Here is a 19722-nt window from a genome sequence, read left to right on the forward strand (position 1 = left end):
CCCAGGATGTCGCGGTCCCGGACGGCAGCCCTGGAAGCCAGGGCGTGCGCCGAGGTGCATCCCGCTGGTAGGGCGCACCGAGGGGCGGGAGTCACACGCGGACCCTGAAGGGGCCGAAATCCCGAGAGGGCGGCATAGGCCACTTCCCCCCGTCCCCACAGCTGGGAGGGGGCTGTGGCGGGTCGCACCGCCCCTCCGGCCCGCGGGCGGCCGGGGCGCACCGCCCTGCGCAGCCGCCGTGCCCGGGGAGCCGCTGCTCGGCGAGGGGCGGTGGGCGGGAGGCGGCGCCGCTCGGAGGTAAGGCGGGGGCGCCATACCGGGACAACCCAACCGGGACACCCCGCGGCCGCTCCCCGGGGGCCGCCTCAGGGAAAGCGAAACCAAAAGGAGGGTGGCGGCGGGAAGGGGCGGGCAAGGGGTTGGCAAGGGGCTTTCAGCGGCGCGTCTCGACTCGACTCGACTCGCTCCTCCCCTCGGCGCCGAGGCGGAGCGGGCGGTGGCGGCGGGCGGGCGGGCTCAGCGCGCCCCCATGGCCCTGGTGCTGGGTCAGCGGGCACAGTAGCCGCCTCCGGCTATTCCCGCGGGTGACTTAGAGCTGCCCAGGGAAGGCAGGCTGGAGATGCGCCTCGCCTCCGGGCTTCGGGCTGCGGCCGGAGACTGAGCCACAAAGAAGTTTCCCTGGCGGCGGTGGCGAGGCGCTCCTCCATGCACCCCTCCGGCCGCCGATCCTGGAGCGTTGCTCGGCAGGCGGCCGGCGCCGACCCTGCCATGGAGCCCCGCGCGGGGCTGCACAGCAGCCCGGAGCTCAGCCGGGCCAAGCGGCTGAGCGTGGGGGAGCTCCGCTCCCTCTTCGAGGCTCGCTGCGCCGCTGTCGCTGCCGCCGCCGCCCGCCAGCTCCCCGACCCGGCGAAGAGGGGCTGCCGACGCCCCAACGGGGTGCTGCCGCCCGTCATCCCCCGGCTCACCGTCACCGCCGAGGAGAGCGAGGAGACGCAGGGCAGCCCCCAGGCGCGGCCGCCGCAGCCGGAGGGCGGCTGGCTGAGGACGGGCAGCTCGCTGCACCTGCAGTCCCGCAGACTGTCCAACTCCTCACTCTCCTCCACCGGCTCCTCGTCCCTCCTGGAGGACTCGGAGGACGACGTGCTGAGCGACACGGAGTGCAGGAGCCAGGGTATCGTGCACTTGGAGCACAGCGAGGACACCAGCCAGGTAGGGAGTAGCGGGGGGAGCGGTTCGCGCCTGGCGGGGCTGCTGGGCGTCTCATGGACGCCTCGGGGCCACCAGGCGCTCCCGCTTGGAGTGAAGTTTCCGTGCCCCAACTCCACGCTAACTCCGGGAAACTCCTGTCCTGGGGCCGGCAACAATGCAGTGCGGTACACAGGCTGTTGCGCCTGTTGGAGAAGCGCTGCTGCACGTTGGCTCTTCTAAAACCCGACCAGGTGTGCGCTGTGGAATTGTGCTTGATGTCCCAAGAATACGGGGAGATGATTTTTGATCATAAGTGAGTTGTTCCTTCTTTTCTTTTATTTTTTTTCCCAGTCTCCTGTGTCAGATGTTCAAAATAAAATTTTTCCAAGCACTTACCAGCAGGTATTTTTTTATCTCTTTCAATCCTGGAGTCTGTGGTTGTCAATTTTTGAGCTGCTTCTTGCTGTGAGCATGACAGGAGATGGGGAGGAGCTTGGAATGGATAGAATGCATGCTTTTGTCTGTTCTGGCAGCAACACATTCTTCTCAGTAAATCCCCTCTGTAATTTGGCAGCTTTCCTCCTTGAAGTGCACTTTTAAAGGCACATAGTTAGTTGCTTTTTCATGGTCTTTAATGTATATTTGTCTGACTCCTTAGTGTGCTTCTGTGGCTTTTGTACCTGAAATATGTAGCTTTAGTGAATTGCCCCTCCTACCTTTATTGACACCACAACTTAAATTGTTGTTCTACTGCCAGCTCACGGGTCCTGAATTGTTTTCAAGCAGAACATATGCTTTAGTAAAAACCGTATAAGGAAGAAGTAATGCAACTTGTAGGTGATACCTCCAGCTGGACTTTTCTCATGGTAATAATGGGTTTACTGCCTTAGAGGACACATAGTACAGGAGCTAAAATGCTGTGCACAATATTGATTTTGTTTGCATCAACTTGTGGCCTGTTTTTGAAAGAGGAAAAAAATAAAAAAGGTTTTGTACTTTGTCATGTTGAATATCAAGAAACCTGTAATAATAATATCTAATTTGTACTTTTGATTCTGAGGTAGAATCTGGTTTGTAGGGGAAAAAATTACTGTTGTTTTGCTTTCTTTTCTGAAATACATGCTGTGCTAGTGGGGATTTTGTGAAAGTAGCAGGAGAATAGAAATTAAAGATAACAAAGGGCATATCCCTGCTATTGCAATGGATGTATGTGTGGTTAATGGGGAACAAGAATTAAGTGATGACACTTCAGCAATACGGAGAACTCTGAAACGGCATTGTGGCATCTGGTTAACTTGTTTGTGAATATAGATTGAAGCAAAACTGATTCTTCAGACAAGAAACCATGCTACCTCTAAGGTTTTGCTTCTGCATCTCTGGAGTCATTGGTATGGTATGCAATATTGAGTCCTAAATGATTAGAAGTGTATCCTTCCCTGTAGCCTGACATGCATATATCTAATACAGCATAAATGGATGTGAGTGGTACTACTTTCTTCTAAGAAATCTTTATAGTCACCTTTTAAAAGCCTTCAGTCACCTTTTAATTACAAGAAAATAAACTATTAAAAGAAGCAGATCTTTAACAATGATTTATAGACAAATTAAAAATATCTCTATTATAAATGTTTTAACTCTGAGAGATTGTCCTGTTCATTAAGGTGCCTGGGAAATTGGGAACTTTGATAGTATTATAATAATTCAGTTTTTGAAAATGTTTTTGCAGTTTTCCCAAGTTTAGCTCAGCTGCAGAATTGTTTAGTGTCTCCTTCGTAAAGTAAGTATTCACTCAACTGGTAGAATATTTGATATTTTAAAAGGCTGAGTTATTTTTCCATACCTGCAGTGTAAGGGAAGATGGGGCAAACTGCCCACCATGAGCCTGCATTCTGACTGATGTTCTTTATTTCATTATCCTTTCTGTGACAGGTTGTCAAACCAGAGCAGGGGCCGGTACCTCAGACTCTAAACCAGCAGAACTTCATGGCACTGCCTAATAAATTAGATGGGCCAAACATTTCATCTTCTCAATGAGAGCTCACATGGTTCATCCCTCCCTTCCTTGCTGCGTTACCCTCAAATCCCAGGAATCTGCTGTTTCCCATGTGGTCAGGTACACTGCCCTTCATCTCAGATGGCCACACTGTTTGCTCACCAATACCTGGAGGCATCCAGGACAGTCTTGTTCTTGTGTTTGATGTCTTCTAGTACTGGACAATGCTGTGACACCAGCAATTCCTGCACTCAGCTATCTAGACTTCACAGAAACTTTCTTTAGTGAAGTAGAGAGTTCATACCATGCCAAAGTAGGAGACTGTGCTTTGAATCTCTCAGGGTTCAACTTTATAGGATGTGTCCCTTCTACTCTTAAATCTTGAGGCAGGATGAATAAGTGTGTTTTAGAATGGAAGGCTTTGGGTTCAAGGCAAGCACGTACATGTGAAAATAACTACAAATTTTGGGATGACCCAAGGAATGATTTTATATTTTGAAGAGTTTATTTAGAGGCATTTTGGCACATTTTGTTCATATTTGTTGATTTTAGTGTATTTTAATAGGTGAAGGCTTGTTCTCAGAGTGGAACACAAAGGATAGAGACTTTTCTGAAGGAAACTGAAATCACAGGTGGGCCAGACTTACTGTTTTGACATTTTAAAATGTCCCTTGTATTGGGGAATTTCCTTATATTTTTCTTTGGAAATTAATTTGGAGACTGGCACCTTATGATTAAGCTCAGACCAGTGCTCAAGGAACTGCTGGGCTGTCAAGCCTACCAGGCTCACCAGTGCCTAGCAGGGACCTTGGAAACTTGCCCAGGACTTCAACTGTGGGAGTAGAAGTTCTGATAATGTTCCTGTTATCAGGGCTTCAAGGCTTCCATCTGCAGATCCAGGAACATAGGCTGAAGAAGGTCCTCCCAGGCCTCTCTAGTGTGCTGACCTGGAGATTAAAGCCCCGCTGAGTCTTCGAAATATTGTGGGCTCTCAGGCAACCTGTGCAGGACCGTGTGAGAGATGGGAAGCTCTGGAGCCCTTCCTCTGTATCCAGGGATTGCTGCCCTGAAGTTCTCAGCCCTTAAATCCCAGGCTGGTATGCCTGAGAGTGCTGTCCCTAACTGTATGCCTTGGAGGACAGTTTTCCTTGGCAGCTCACTTAGTAAACAGCTCTCCAAGAGGATGAGTGATTCAGTAAAGTGTTTCACAGAGTGTTCTGGGTTGGATAGATTGACGCTTAATGACAATGTTAAATTTTTGTTTCTTATTGAGCACAGTATGTGGGCATGTCCCTGGAATGTTAGGGCCTGTGTTGGGGGGCGTAAATACTTTGGGACTAATGGCTGACAATGACAGTGCAGTCCCAGCGTGGCTCCGCTGGAACAAAATGACGTTTTCATCTGGGCCGGCCCACCTTTGAGAGAAGCTCAGTGGGTGGTGTTCCAGTTTCTCTGCATACATTACACATGTCATTTTGCGGTAATTAACAGAGACTTTGGAATCCGGGCTCTCCTGGCCTTCCTGAAGGAAGACCCTTCTGACAGTGAAGAGTTGGAAGTGTGAGAGAAGCCTATTCTATTGTTGTCCTGTTCCTTCAACTTGTGGTTCAGTGAAAACCAGTTGTGCAAAGAGGTGCTAATGGAATTACCATAATGCCATAGTTGAAGCTTTGTCAATCTTGGCAGTTAACTTAATGAAAAAATATTGATTATTTTTTATATAGCCAATTGACAGAATAGATTTTACCCTATGGCAACAGCTAACATTCCTGCCTTCTCTTGCATTTAAATGGGAAGCATACTTTTGTACCCGTGCTTCATGCCATCTGGGAGGTGTATACACACAGTTGAATCTTGCAGTGAAAACACCAGTGGTGCATTTATAGTAATGGAGAGAGTACAAGAGCTATATATTTTTGTCTTCATTCTGTGAATGAGCAATTTTAAGAAAAATGAAGTCTGGTTAGCACCTTCTTCACTGGGACAGAGACTCTAAAAAGTGGTTTTCATAGAAAATAAACACCATGTTAATGTACAGCAGCCCCTTGTCCTCTTTATAGGAGAGTGTTATTTACTAGATAGAAACATGCCAAATAAATCTACTAATTTTCATAACTGTGACCTGTCATTCCAAATTCCTAGAACTGTAACCATGAGAACAGCTGACAGTTTGCTAGAGAAAAAGCAGTTCTGTTCTTGCCTGCAATGATACCAGTTGAAAAACTTTGGGGGATAGCCATTAGTGAAGCGTATATGGTTTCACTGATCTTCTTGCCATTATTTTTCATGACACCAAGTACCTTAAAAAGGACAAGTGTATTGAGAGGCACACACACTTAATACACACTTAACTAACTAAATTAATAAATACAGTCTGAAAGTTTCAACTACTTTGGCTCAGGGGTGGGTTACATAAGCTAATGCAGTAGAATAAAATTGTTATTTTTAAAGGAAGAATAGGAATGAAGGGATGACATAAGTAAGACTGTTAATGGGGTTTTAGCCTACTTTCAAAAGGAAAGGGAGCTTGTATAATCACTCTATCAATTCCATTTTAACAACTTCAGTAGGCTTCAGCCAAATTTGGCAGTGGCATAGACATCTCAAAGTTTCTTCAAGAACTCTTTGAAGTTCCACAAAGCTCAGACTCTGGGTGGAAGAGAGGAAACCAAAATAAGTGCAAACTTTTTCTTCTCTGGGGGAGAAGGTGCGAGAGGAGTTAAGCAGTTGTCTTCTGTTTTGCTTATTGACTAGCAAGTTGGTATGTGCATACTGGCTGGTCCATAGGTGCTTACATGCTTGATCCAGCTGCAGCAGGTAATGTCTCATGTACTGAGGGTAATTAGGAGAAAGTACAGAAGGGAGTATACAGTGCTGTGGGCTGGTGAGGTTAGGGAATATGGAATGCGCTAGTTAAGGGACAGGGGAGAAAGGTGACAAAATTCCCAAGAGGTGTGGAAATGTGAGAGAGATTGGAGGGCTTTTGAAACAAGTTTATAGAGGACAGTGACAAGCTGCAGATACTCTGATAAGAGTGCAGGACAGAAGATACCTGTCAAGTAGAAACCAGGCTTCATTAGTTTGCTGCTCATGAAACAGCTACTTTTAAGGGAGTACCTTTCGTGCTTCTAAAAAAATCCAGATTTATAATGACAGTACCATATACTGAAATCTTCCTATTGTATACTGAACAAATATGAGGTGAACAGCAGTAATGTTCCACATTTGCACGTTGCACAGTTGTTGGAACAAATTCTGAATTGAGAGCCACCTCTCAGTTTGAGGATGGATTCTTTGCTGCTGTACACTTGAGTGGTGGAGTATATCAAAACATCAGCAGTATCAGGTCTAATGGTGACTGTTTATTAGTAATGTGGATTCTTGTCTATAAGGAAATGAGTTGGCTCTTACCAAATCAGTTGAGAGAGAGGCAATTAAATGTCTTATCAGTTAAGAGTTTCTGACTGTGGATATATCCGAGATGGTAACTTAGAGGTTACAAGAATCTTGTCTTTTGAATCCATTTCACCCTGATAGATTTCATTTGTCAGAAAAATATAACGAAAAAAGTGAAGGGGGGGGCTGAGCAGGTGTTAATCTCCATCAGCTCTTTCTGAACAAAAGCATAGGGAAGAGGGAGAGGCTACCTATCCATCCAGTGTCAGACTAGCAAATACACTGGGATGTTGTTTCTTGTTTATCTTGGGATAACACATAACCAGCAGCATTTGAGTGGATTTTTGGATTGATAAATGCTAAGCCTCTTGCAAGGGATGAAATTTTCTCTTACATTCCAAAATATGGAGGTATGAGACTGATACTGTAGAAACCTACCCTGAACTCATCAGGCCTGGCTATTATTGCTTGTTCTCAAATCTTCTATTCCTCAGCAAGCTTGGGAAGAAGTTTGCCAAAGATCAATTGACAGATCATTTGAAGCAGTTATCATAGACTTGACATGATCCAGATTTAGAGCTTGGGACAGAATCTCCAAGCCAGTTGGTAACTATAGCAAGCATGACACAGATGCTGCTTTGTGGGAGCTTGGCATTAACCCAGAATCCAGGAACACTCCATATCTGCTGGCTGAGATATTCAAATAAGGTGGTACAGTGAATGCAAGCTCTTTAAACTGTTTACCCCAGCCCACTGAGACCACCTTTATTTTACTCACGTTCAGCTTCAATCTGCCCTTCTTATTCAGCCTTCTGACCTCATCTGTACTTGAGCCACCTTCATAACAGAGGTGTGGTTACAGATGATAAAGAATATATATAGATACATGTTATGTCTGCGTGTAATTGGTACTGAAATGTCTGTGATTCGTAGTCCACCAAAGGATTACCTGTTTAAGAGGAAGCTGGGATGTTGCAGAACTGTGTGAATAAGTTAGTGGGAATGGCACAGTTCATTTGTGATGTATCAGAGGAAACTACTGTAGTCTTCATACAATTTTCGTGTGATAAGAATAATGCTTCTTGATAAATTACATTGAATGCTGCATAGTAAGAGAATACCAGTGATGGTAGGAATTCATCATTCATTATCAATACAACTGATTCTGTCTCCTGCTCTCTGCCACATTCCAACATGTGTCTTAGATATAGCTGCCTTCACTACTCTGAGCTGCTATAGAGAACACAGCTTTCTTTGTGTCTTAGCTCTTTTCAAGCAGCTCTGTGTAGTTGAGGACACTGCAACAGTTCTTCTCAGTGATGTTCACTCTAGACAGCACATCTTTTCTGTGCTCTACTTTTTTTGCTTCCTACAGTGGAGTGCAGGCTTCTACTTCTCACCTTTGAGGTGCTGGTGCTCGTCGAAGTCTGTAGGTCCTGCACATGCAAGGGATCAGCGGAGCTCAGCTGTGAGCAATGTGCTCAGCCAGCCCACTCCAGACACAGGAGGTGAGCTTGAGGAGGCTCAGCCGTGCATGAGGCAGCTGTGAACTAGGTTTTCCTGTATGAGGGCCATCACTCACTGGCATGTTAACCTGGCTAGCCAGTGCTGGCTCACTCTGCGGCAAATGCTTTGGAAATGGAGGGAGCATTGTTGCCATGTGTCAACACCTTCCAATACTGGAACCTCTTCAGATGCTCTGAAATCACCTCCCCTGCTGAAAATCTTCAAAGATCCTCTGAGCTTGTGGCACAGGTAGTGGTATTCTCTTGTGCTTTCAAATGACCAGTCTTATGGGTAGACACATTGTGACAGGTAGCTGCATGATTCTAATGCAGGCTAGTCAAGAACAAAACTTTGGAGATAAAGGAGGTAAGAGGGTTGTGATGGGTACAGCATAGGTACAGGCAGACAAAAAGGGAGTGATTGAGAGTGGTTGGGAAGGCTGCTGGAAATGCAAGAGGAAGGACTAGAGGGAAGATCAAAACTTAATGGGCAAGCAGACTATTATTGCTTTAAAAATCAAGGAAAATACATTTTCAAAAAAAGCAGATCAGGAGAATGTGTGACAACTAAATTAAGAAATCATCAGTCAAGCATTGAAAGTATATGTAAGGAAAGAACTCAAGTGCCTGCAGTGTGGGTATATTAATGTTCTACAGTCTTTAATTACAAGCAGGCATAGCACTTGATGCACAGAATTCATGACTTTCAACTGTTTTATGTTTCCAATCAACTCAAAGGACAAGTTACAGTTCTATAGTGACTGATAACATTGCAGGACCTCTGTTTTTTCATAGGTAGGTATGCAGGAGATCACAGGAAGGGAAAGGCTGACTTTCTGATTTAACACTGCTGAATGCTGATGTGGAGAACTACTTGCCTTTCACAGTGTCCCTGGGAAAAAATAGGCAAGTTATTTATGCAGACTTTCACCGTGACCCTTAACTGTATTTTTCTTATTCTCCTGTTGACTGACTTGAGAATGTGGATCTTGCTAGCAGAAATGCTCAACATTTGTACATGCAACCAAAGTTAATGGGAGCTGTTCTACAACACTGTTCTACTGTGTTGTATGACACTAGGTATTAGGAAAAGCAAACTGACATCTGAGATTAAGCTTTCGAAGTTAGTGGGTACTTTTCATATTAACCTTTCTTTCCTTCAGTATTTTTCCTATAAGATATAAATAAAAAAATTCATGTAACAAGATTGTGAAAACAGATTCACTAAAATTTGGAAAACACTCTATGACTGCAGTGATGGCCGTCTTAAAATGCCACACACAACTCAGTAACCATGTTTACAGTAGATTTTCAGTAGGTGAAGTAAAAACGGTAAAGGCAATGAGGGCAGAATAATAAAATGCTGCTTTTTATAGAAATGCTGCTTATTATGTTTGTTTACACTGAATAAATAGGAACTACAATATGTTATTATATAATTACAGACTCTGTCATAAGCTCTGCAGAAAATGGTAAATGTTGCCATGAATAGGATAACTGTTGTATCAAAAAATTAAATTCTGCAGATTTCTAACTTTTGAGTACTCGGTTTTTCATTTAAGACATTTTTAAAGTCCCAGTGCGAACATAATTCTGCATCTGACTGCATTCCAGTAGCTGAAGGTGCTGACATATGGCAGTGATGTTTCATCCTTCTTCCATTTCCAAAGCACGTGCTGCAGAGCAAGCCCAGCACTGGCCAGCCTGGTTAACTTGCCTGTGCTAGAGAGGGCACTCACTAGAGTGCTGTACTTAGAGAGGCTCTTCAAGCCCCGTGAGAGATGGCCCTCTTGTATCAGGAAAACCTAGTTCACAGCTGCCTCATGCACGGCTGAGCCTCCTCAAGCTCACCTCCTGTGTCTGAAGAGTCGAATAGCTGAACACATCCCTCATAGATGAGCTCCATCGATCCCTTGTGCGTGCTGTGCCCAGCAGTCTCCACAGAAGGTAATTAAATACTACTGAAAGCCTACTGTAAATTAATTTGAGGTTCTTATAATTTGCCAGATTTGGTAAGGTTGACTTCTGCTCTTCTTCGAAGCTTACTTCTGCTTTGAAAACTCCGCTCTTCCTAGATTTCAGGCTTCTTCCTCAAAATTCAAGGTTAAAAAGCTTTTCAGAGGATTCATTAGCAATTTTGTAGTGGGGTCAATATGAATCTTTTTATAGCCTTGCAAACAGCTCAGGTTTTTTTGGAGTTGTTCAATCTGAAACAAACCAAACACTTTTTGCCATTTTTGCCCTTCTTTGAGGTGAGTAACTTAGAACAAATAACAAGAGAATGAAACAGAAAGAATTCTTGTGCATTGATGCTTTGGTGGCTGTACAGGACATCTGGGTTTTGAGACCTTGATCTTTTGAAAGAGACAGAGCTAGAGCAAGTCTGTATGACATCTGTATTCTTCTCCATTGTTGTATGCTTATGTGATGCAGTAGAAAGGATAAAAATCTGTGTGAACAGTGTTCTTGCGTGCAGATTGGCTGTTATCTTCAGTTGACTTTGAGTGGGTTGTTGGCTAAGTGCACTTGACCTGAATGTTCTAATCACTTTAAGCTCTGCTTGCTGTAGGCTCCCTCCTTTGCCAGCCATGTATGTTCTGTAGGAACAGCATCATCAACCCTACAAAGGGTCAGCTTTGATCAAAGGAAAATGTAATCTGAAGAAATTTAGAAACCTTCCTGTGCTTCAGCCCTCACTTTTCCTAGTGGAAAATGCTGAGTATCAAAATTTTAAGATGATAATTGGATACAGTTTGTATTGTCTTGCTCTGCGGAATTCAGATAAGGAACTTTTTTGCCTTCTTTGTGCTAACCTAGAAGGAGTAAGCAATGAAATCCCAAGGTACTCATTTCAGTACAGATCCTGCCATTCTGCTGAAAAACATATAAAGGATTTTAAAGTGGAGACTCCTGACTTCCAGGTGCTTTTGCTTATCACTTGTTCATCACATAGCTACCAAAGGCAGCCAGTAGTAAAAATAATGAATCTATATTCTAAATATAGGAATAATATAGGAAGAAGTGAGCCTCTAGAGTTCTCTCTGCCCTAGTGATCTGTCTGGATCTGGGCACTAATCAGGGCCCTATAACAGTTTCATGACTTGTTTTCCCAAAATTTATAGCAAGACCAAAGAGAATGTGTGCCTTCAGCAAAGAGACCAGGAAGGGAGGAAGTCCTGTGCTCTCTAATAGCCCAGTGCATGTTAATCACTATGCCAACAGTCTCCAAGTCTTTTTCCAGCAGTAGGACTGGCTGACGTCCTTAGCATGATTTCCCATTCCAATGTTTAAACTGGAGTGGCAGAAAACTAATTGTATTTTTTCTGTCCCTGTTTATCAGTTGGGACTTTCTGCATTATCTGTAGAAATATGTCCTCTTCCATTGCTATAGTTTTGTGTCTTGATCCTAGTCTGCCTTTTCAGTCCTGATTTTATAGGCAACAGTCCTGTCTGGGACAGGGGATGGCTATAGGATGAATGTAGCTGAGTCACCAATATTCTTTTTACATTGCATTCTTAAAGAAAAAAGGCAGACAGGGCAGCAAAATCTTGGCTTGTGAAGTAACTTCTCTGCATGGCTTGTTCCCTTGTGCCCAGTTTAGGTTATCAACCGTCTGCAAATGACATTTCAAATGTCTGTTTTCTCTTTGTTGAGCCCTGGTATTGATGTTGGTTGCTCTTGGGTTCTCCTACCTATGTCCAATCTGGCACAGAAGCTGCTGCTTGCTCCATATTTCAGGAGGCTGGTGTAGGTGGTTGTGCAAGATATGGGAGTGTGGCTTGCAGTTCTGTTGCTAGGAGCCAACAGTATGAAGTTCTTTGAAGTTTTATAGGGTGTTTTTTGTCTCTTTTACTATGAGATAAAAATTTTGGTAGATAAGTGGTCTATAAACTACACCCTGTTTATTTTACTTTATTTTTAGGTGGGTTTACATCTTAATAGTTGGCAATTGATGTTTGTCCTTCTAAAAATGTGGGATATCCAGTATCCTGATCATAAACACATATGTTTACCTTTAGGGCAGAGGAAACGTGCTCTGTAAAACACATTCACTATTGTTCAAACACCCACAACTCTTCAGGAAGACAGATGCCTTGTTTCAGTTTCAGTCTTTCGTTGAGTCACTTGTGCTTATGTAAGATGTGAATTTGATTCTCTTTCTTAAGACTGCATTATGGAAATTGAAATCTTAAATAATCCCTTGTCTCTGGGGCTACCTACTTCTGATACGGAGGAGGAATTCAGCTTGCCTCTCTTACGTTGTTTTGCTAACATAAATTCTCTTTTGATCCTGTAGTTTTGCTGAAGGGACAAATCTTTTCTCTGGATTCCTTACATAGTTCTTAGGGCTGACTTGGGGCAGGAAGAGTTTCTCTAATTAGGTTTGCTCCAAAAACAAATAACTACCTTCTAACACTCTCGCTCAGATGGTATGAAGTGAAGGGTCCTCATTTCCATAGAATTTCAGGTTTCTTCATCATTGCCATGTTCCATTAATGGGTTCCCATCCTGCCTGGAACACTGGCCTCACTTGTTCTGTTCTAATGCTAACTTAAATAGGCATGTGGGTTTTTGTTTGGTTGGAGTTGTTGTTTGTTTACGTTTTGGATTTTATATGTTTTTGCTTTGATTTGGTTTGTTTTTGTCGTTTGTGGTTTTGGTTTTTTATTTGTCATTTTATTTTGGGTTTTTTTGCTTTTGAAATCCCTTCAGCATAGTTGTTTGGAATAATCTCACAGCTAAAGCTCAGAGTTATTACAGTGGTAGCTGAGGGATGTGGCTTTTTCCAAGGTAAATACCACACCCCAGTAAATAATTGTGCCTATTGCATGTTGACACTTGCATTCCATTGCAAAGGGTGGGCCGTGTTTGAACAGCGGAGTCCATGATAGGTGAAGCAGTAACTGCTTATGCTTCTTTGAAGGATAATGGACGTGTGAGTTTGGAGGAGATGAGGAAAGAGAGATGGAGTACTGGACTTTGTCTTATGATAGATTAGAAGAGCAGATGGCAAACTGCTACCATTGTATGTCTGTTTTTACATGACGTACTTTTAGACTCTAGTAGTCCTTTTCACTTACTGCTGTGTTGCTGCTTATTTGAGTACTTGACTGTCTTATTTGAGCGCCTCTAATTTAGTTTACAAGCATTAATTACTTAAATTATTCAACAGTGTTCTGAGATAGAGCTGTTACAGCCTGCAGTTGTGGGAACTGGAGCAGAGAAAGGACATATGTCTGGACCTAGGTCCCGTATTGAAACAGTGGACTTTGGTCAGGTCTTTTGCAAATCAGTGTCTGACATTTTAGGATGTTAGAAGCTGAATTATCATGGTAAGAAAGAAAAAAGTTATGTAAGAACATTTTAAAAATCAATACCTATCGGTAATCTCTCTATATGTATGTGGCTATATACATGCATGTGTACAATAATTTTAAAAACGCTGATTTGTGGACAAGTATTGGTGTGCCTGACTTAATTTTTTAAATGAATGTTTTAATACCTTTTAGGAAATGGAAATAAAGCACAGAAAGGGTTCATGTAACTTTCTTCACTGTCCTGCAGGACATAAGTATCATAAGACCACTGGTGATGAACCATCTAGGGGCTTATGACAAGGACTCCTTTAAAAGTATTGCAACTCATTGACACTGGCAGCAGCCCAGTTCTGTCTTGGTGACAGGTCTCTCCTGTGTCTGAGTTAGACCCTAATTTTACAAGCATTTGTCAAGCTTGTTTTAAAACTCACTGATACACCAGATAGCCCTTTTCTCATGTCTCACCTGAATATTTTGGGTTTGTTATGAATTAAAGCCATTTGTTCTTGTCATTCCCAGTGGTCATGGAGAACAAGTGACTGCTCTTATAGTTATGAAACCTTGTTGTGTATTAGAAAACAGTTGCCATGCTTGGTCCTCTCAGGATAAACAAATATAATTGTTTTGGCCTCAGCAATATGATGATTGTTATTCATCCCTGAATTTTCCTCCAGTTTGTCAAAACTTTCTTAGAATACCAACCAAAAGGGAGCACAATCATCACAGATAACCAGTAGGTATTTACAGCAACCTTAATTCTATCCTTGTGCTTCCTATCCTTTCCTACAGAAAAAAAAATAATTATATCACAATAGTCTCCCACTGTTACAATGCTACATTTCTTTCAGGCAGAATCTCAGTGTTTTATGGGATATGGCTTCTGAGGTTCTTACAGGAGGACATGTTGAAAGCATGGTAAGCTTTCAGCATGTGTCCACTAACCCAAGCTGCTAGGGATAGGAAGAGAGGAGTCTAATGATAGTGTTTTCTGGTGAGTAGGAAAGTGTAAATAAAGGATAAGCATCAAAATTTTCTTTATTTCTCTTTATCTGTTCAGACTGGAGATTCTCCTGTGGCCACTGAATCACTGGGGTGTTGAACTGGTGGTGAGCCTAGCCCCAAACTGCTGGGCAGGCAGGTCAGAGTTGTGTCTCCAGCTAACAGTCTGCACCAGCATAGCAAGTAAGATGAAGCACATGCTTCATCTTCCCGAGGTCACTCAGGGGAGATTAGCTTCTTGAAGTTATTTCCTGGCTTGTTGCCAGAACACAGCCTCTCTTGATGTTATGCAGAAACTACACCTGATTTAAATGAATTGGCACTTGTAGTACATTTGGATTTGAGATCATGCACGGTTCACAAATGACACGTTTGTACCTTAATAAATTGTGCTTATGTTTTAGGCTAAACCTGTTTATTGGTCTGTGTATAGATAAATGTGGATCTGTTTGGGTTTTAAGCATGCCCAAATATTCATCCTGTTTTGAACTGATAATGCTGTTTCCTACCTAATAAGATGTTAGGTTTATTTTATCATCTAAAGTGTTATATTTCTAGATGTCCCTTTCTTGTAACTGGTGATGTCAGTTAGTGACCCACGACAGGTGAAGGAGAAGTGGGGGATGGGCAGAGAATTATCAAATTGCTAAACTGTTTCTGAAGATTTAAACTGCAGTTATTTTGGAGGTTAAGAAAGATTTCTTTCCTGCTGCCACACCATCTGCTAAAGTGATGTTTGATTTACCACAAACTTTTCTGGGTGATGGACAGCCTGAATAAATCTCAGATGTCTGGGCTCTGAAAGTGAGTCAACTTTCCTATAGAGAGGAACGTTTAATTTACTTCTTGGATAATAAAATTTCAGTTTCCAGCAGGACTGATGTTCTGGCAAAACCCTGGTACAGGCAGAATGTCTTTGGTTCTGTTTTCCTGTGTTCAGTGAGGACAGGTGGCAGAGCTCCATCGTGTTAGAGAACCAGTGTCTTTCAGAGCAGAGCACAAGCTGTGAAAGTAGAGATAATAGCCATGTTTAATGCCTGCTATGAAAGATAGACAGTTCAATATCCCTTAGAACAGAAACTGGTTGTCGTATTAAAATAAAATCTGTCTTTCAGTCAACATATCTGTGAGATAAGGAAACCCTTGTGCCAGTGCAGCTTTAAAGCCATCTATACTTGACTATTTTGTCTTTTGACCTGGGAATAATAGAGATTGTAGATATTTCAGTTGGTTATAACCAGAAACAAAATACCAACCTTGATTCCTGCAGAATAGTCAGCAGGCTGTGGCTCTTGATGCTGTTTCCAGGAAGGCAAGCAATGCTTTTGTGTCTTTGTAGTTCATTTTCCTCTGATTTGGAGAGGAATTTGCTCCTGGAGTTACAAATAGGACCCAGGTGTGGAGTGGGACATAGGATTTTATGCTCCTAATAATTTAGTCCGATACCAACCATCCATTTCTCTTAACCTTCACTACTTCCTTTAGCCCAGACATAATGAACACCCAGCAAACTTACCAAGTATCCTAAAGGGTAGCAAAGCCAAATAATATGTGCATTTCACTGCATGGTGGGGCACGACAGAGGAGAAAACACAGGAACCTGAGGCTTCTGACGTGCAGTGTTCTTTCTGCTTATTGCATTAAGTGTTTCTCATGACTCTGAAGATTTAGCCCAGCCCATCATGAGTGCAGAACAAACAGGAAATAGAAACCCTGCAGTCAGAGGATACACCTGCCAAATGCTGGTTGAGCAGCTGTGGCCCTCACCCATGGCTGAGTGCAAAGCCAGAAGCATCAAGGGCTAAGTACAGGCTGAGCGCTCTTTCTCCTCAAAGGTTTGGAGGCTGAATGCTGAAAGAGAGGAAGGGAGAGATGAAGGTGTAGTCACAGTTTGCCTGGCAGTCTGATGAGAGGTGTTGATCAGGAAGCTGCTTGTGTAGTGTGCAAACTGCCGTTCTTTAGGAGCACGTGTTCTCCCTTGCTGTTATCAGTCTTACAGCTCCAGCTGGCACTCGCACAGCACAGGAAGATCAATTGTGTGACAAAGCAGTGAGTGTTATGTTCTCTTGGGGACTGTAGCAGATACAACGATGGTCAAGGCTGCCAAGGCATCCAGCAGGTGGAGTTTGCTCAGGGATATCCTTGACCAGGGACATGGTTACATTGTTTGTATTCCTTGAGCGACAGCTGACAGCATTTGAAGTAACACAGCTGCCCTGGCAAAAGGCCAGTTGCAGTGATTTGGCCAAATTATCAGTTGGCATTGGTTGCCGTAGCACCTCAGTCAGTCTGAAGAATGATGCCATTGCATGTCAGGGCACAGACTCTGTAAAGCTGATGCTCAAAACTCTGGACTTTGGACCAGGCTGTCCAGATGTAAGGTATCATAGAACAACATTCTGGCCCTAAATACCTTTTTGTCCGGGGATAAACAGTCACTACTGTGCAGATTAGTATTTGTGTGCATCAGGAACCTGTTTCCTGCCCAGGACCAAGAGAAGATGAAATGTGGTAATAACAGGGCTAAGTCAGCTGCTGTAGGAGCCTTACCCTATCTTGGGAGCTGAATTAAGTGTTGCACTCAGAAACTTAGTTAAAAAGGTTTGTGTGAGGGTTTGCTCACATACGCTTGGGGAGCATTCTTCTTGACTTGCTCTTTCACCTCCCACCCATTGAGATCTTTGTCTCAGTTTGTGATTCATGTCTGATTCAGCCAAGTGGGTAGTAGACTTGGCAGCAAGAATCTCTTTAGCTTGAGGATTCCACAAACCTTTAATAAGGGGCAAAAGCACAGAAACAAGCTGCTGAAAGTATAAAGTAAGTGCCTTGTATGACAAATTCAGGGATTTTTGTTGTTGTTGTTATTTGGAGCATTTTTGGTTTAGCTACGGGAAAATCTTGTGCCTTGCTTCCCTACACAGAACTTTTGTGGATATTTAAGTTATATTTCTCCCAACAAAAAAGGGAAAATTGTCATGTGTGCTTTACTTTCTCCATGTCTTGTTAGGTGTTCTGAGTTTCTTCAAATACCAAATGATCCCAAGCCTAGGAGTTGTTATAGTCTGGACAATTAAAAAAAAAAGTAATGGAATTTTGATTAACTGCAATGAAAGGTTTTACTATCTGCTTTAGATATTTTAAATTGTGCATGAACATGTGTATATATATATATCTGTATATATTACTAGGAGAAACACCAAGGATAATTATACTTTGCTTACATTTGGCATAAAAATGTCTGCTGTTTCAAGATCTGGATCTGACCAAGTCAACTACCTGCCTCTTTCACATCTGCAAAGACAATTACACTAAGCCTCAAAATGAAAGAACTCAAAACCAGAGTCCCTTGGTAGGCAAATTTTGTGACTGTAACCGGAAAGATACTGTGTTGCTCAGCAACTCTCACTATAATTTTTAAAATTTTTTATATATATATAACATCACTCAAATCCCCAGTTCTCTCCATGAGATGATGGGCTGTCCCAGAGCTGTACTCCCCTGAAAAAATTAAACCCCTAATAACCACTGGTTATTACATACTCACTGCTGTGAGGCTGCGCCCATGGAAAAGTCATTAGGATGGGGAAAATTATGCTGATAACAACTTGTCTTGGTAGAGTATTGTGATTTTGACAAAGCAGTAGATACACTTCAGTTGCTAAAGTGTTGTGTGATTATGGTTTTTAATAGGTTGTAATTATAGTACTGTAGTTATTGATTACATTCACAGAGAGAAGCAAATCTAATAATGGTAATTAAATTAGGCTAGTAACTGTCTTGGTTGTGGTTTGCTCAAAATTATTTCTTATGGAAGCTTTTTATGGTAGTGGCAGGTATTGACTACATTGAAATAGGTGAAAACAAAGTTTTGTTTGGGCTAGGCTTACTTCATTAAGATAATATGGTTAGTAGCTTTGGAACTACATTTAAGTTCTTTACCTGTATAGGTCCAATAAGTCAGGTCAAAACCAATTCAAATAAAGTGACAAACACTAATGAAAACAGAGAACAAATCTGAATATGTTAATTTCATTTTCTAAATTATTAAATAATTGAATAAAATGGCATAGAGAATTAAGAAAACAAACTAGCTTTCAAACTGATTTCAGTTTTAATAAACTATGATAAATATAACAAGGGTTTTGTAGATAAAATTAACTCAGAGGGTTTTAAAATCATTTTCAGTTACGTAATTGTGCATACTATAAAAAGTATACACAATTGGCCAAGAAGGCCAATGGTATCCTGGGGTACATTAGAAAGAGCATTGCCAGCAGGTTGAGGGAGGTGATCCTGGACCATGTACTCAGCCGTAGTGAGGCTGCATCTGAAGTGCTGTGTTCAATTCTGTGCTCATCAGTACAAGAGAGACATGAGCTCCTTTAGCAGGTCCAGAGGAGGGCTATGTAAATGATTAGGAGACTGGACCATCTCTCATGTGAGAGAAGGCTGAGGGAGCTGGGCATGTTCAGTCTTGAGAAGAGATGACTGAGAAGGGACCTCATCAATGTCTATAAGTATCTGAAGGGAAGGTGCCAAGAGGAAGGATCCAGGCTCTTCCCTTGGTAGTACCAAGCAATAGAACAAGAGGCAATGGGCAGAACTGATGCACACAAAGTTCCATCTGCATGTAAGGAAGAACTTCTTTACTGTGCAGGTGACTGTGCACTGAAACAGGTTGCCCAGAGAGGTCATGGAGTCTCCCTCATTGGAGATATTAAGAACTGTCTGGGTGCAATCCTGTGCCATGTGTTCTGGGATGACTCTGAGCAGAGAGGTTGGACAGATAATCCACTGTGGTCCCTTCCAACCTTACCCTTTTTGTGATTCTGTGAAGCAATAATAAAACTGTATAAGATACACAGAGTTTAAAAGGAACAGTTATTAACAGAGAGTGACCACCTGCTCACACTGCTACTTAAGACACCTCTGAGAGTAATATTACGGACCTCATGAGGATTTGTTGTGTCACTCAGAGTAACATTGGTGTTAGTGTGTGAAAAGGAAGGAAAAAGGAAGAGAACTGGGGGCAAAAAAAACCCCATCACAGCAGAAAAGTGAGCCACTGGAGGATGACTAATACTGTGCACAGATAAGTCATAACTGATACCCAGCCTAGTAATTCTTAGTGTTAGTTTAGGGCCTGCTTGCAGAAGGCAGTTCCAGCTACTGGTTTGATGGGTTCCCAGGTGTTACTTTTCCAGTCACTATTACTATGGTTACTGTGCCCCAAAAGAGGCCAACACCCATCACCACCTCATGTACTTGCTGCTCACTGCATTGGCCAAGATCCCAGGCAAGGTGTTGCTCTAGTGCTTTTGC

At 42.8% G+C, this 19722-nt stretch overlaps 1 protein-coding gene across 2 annotated transcripts in view; it reads left to right on the forward strand.

Annotated features, from left to right (window-relative positions):
* Positions 1–504: 504 nt before the first annotated feature.
* Positions 505–19722, forward strand: part of ITPKA (inositol-trisphosphate 3-kinase A) — a 37046-nt gene continuing 17828 nt past the window's right edge. Inside the window, exons 1-2 of one of the 2 annotated variants that reach the window (XM_027706554.1) lie at positions 505–1209; positions 1540–1590. In XM_027706554.1, the coding sequence (XP_027562355.1) occupies positions 706–1209; positions 1540–1590 (555 nt within the window). In that variant the 5' untranslated portion in view covers positions 505–705. The remainder of the gene's footprint in view (positions 1210–1539; positions 1591–19722) is intronic. The other variant, XM_027706562.1, reaches the window with a different exon arrangement.

The sequence above is a fragment of the Neopelma chrysocephalum genome, unplaced genomic scaffold (genome assembly GCF_003984885.1).
Source record: "Neopelma chrysocephalum unplaced genomic scaffold, ASM398488v2 Primary Assembly neopelma1_24, whole genome shotgun sequence".
Lineage (NCBI taxonomy): Eukaryota > Metazoa > Chordata > Aves > Passeriformes > Pipridae > Neopelma > Neopelma chrysocephalum.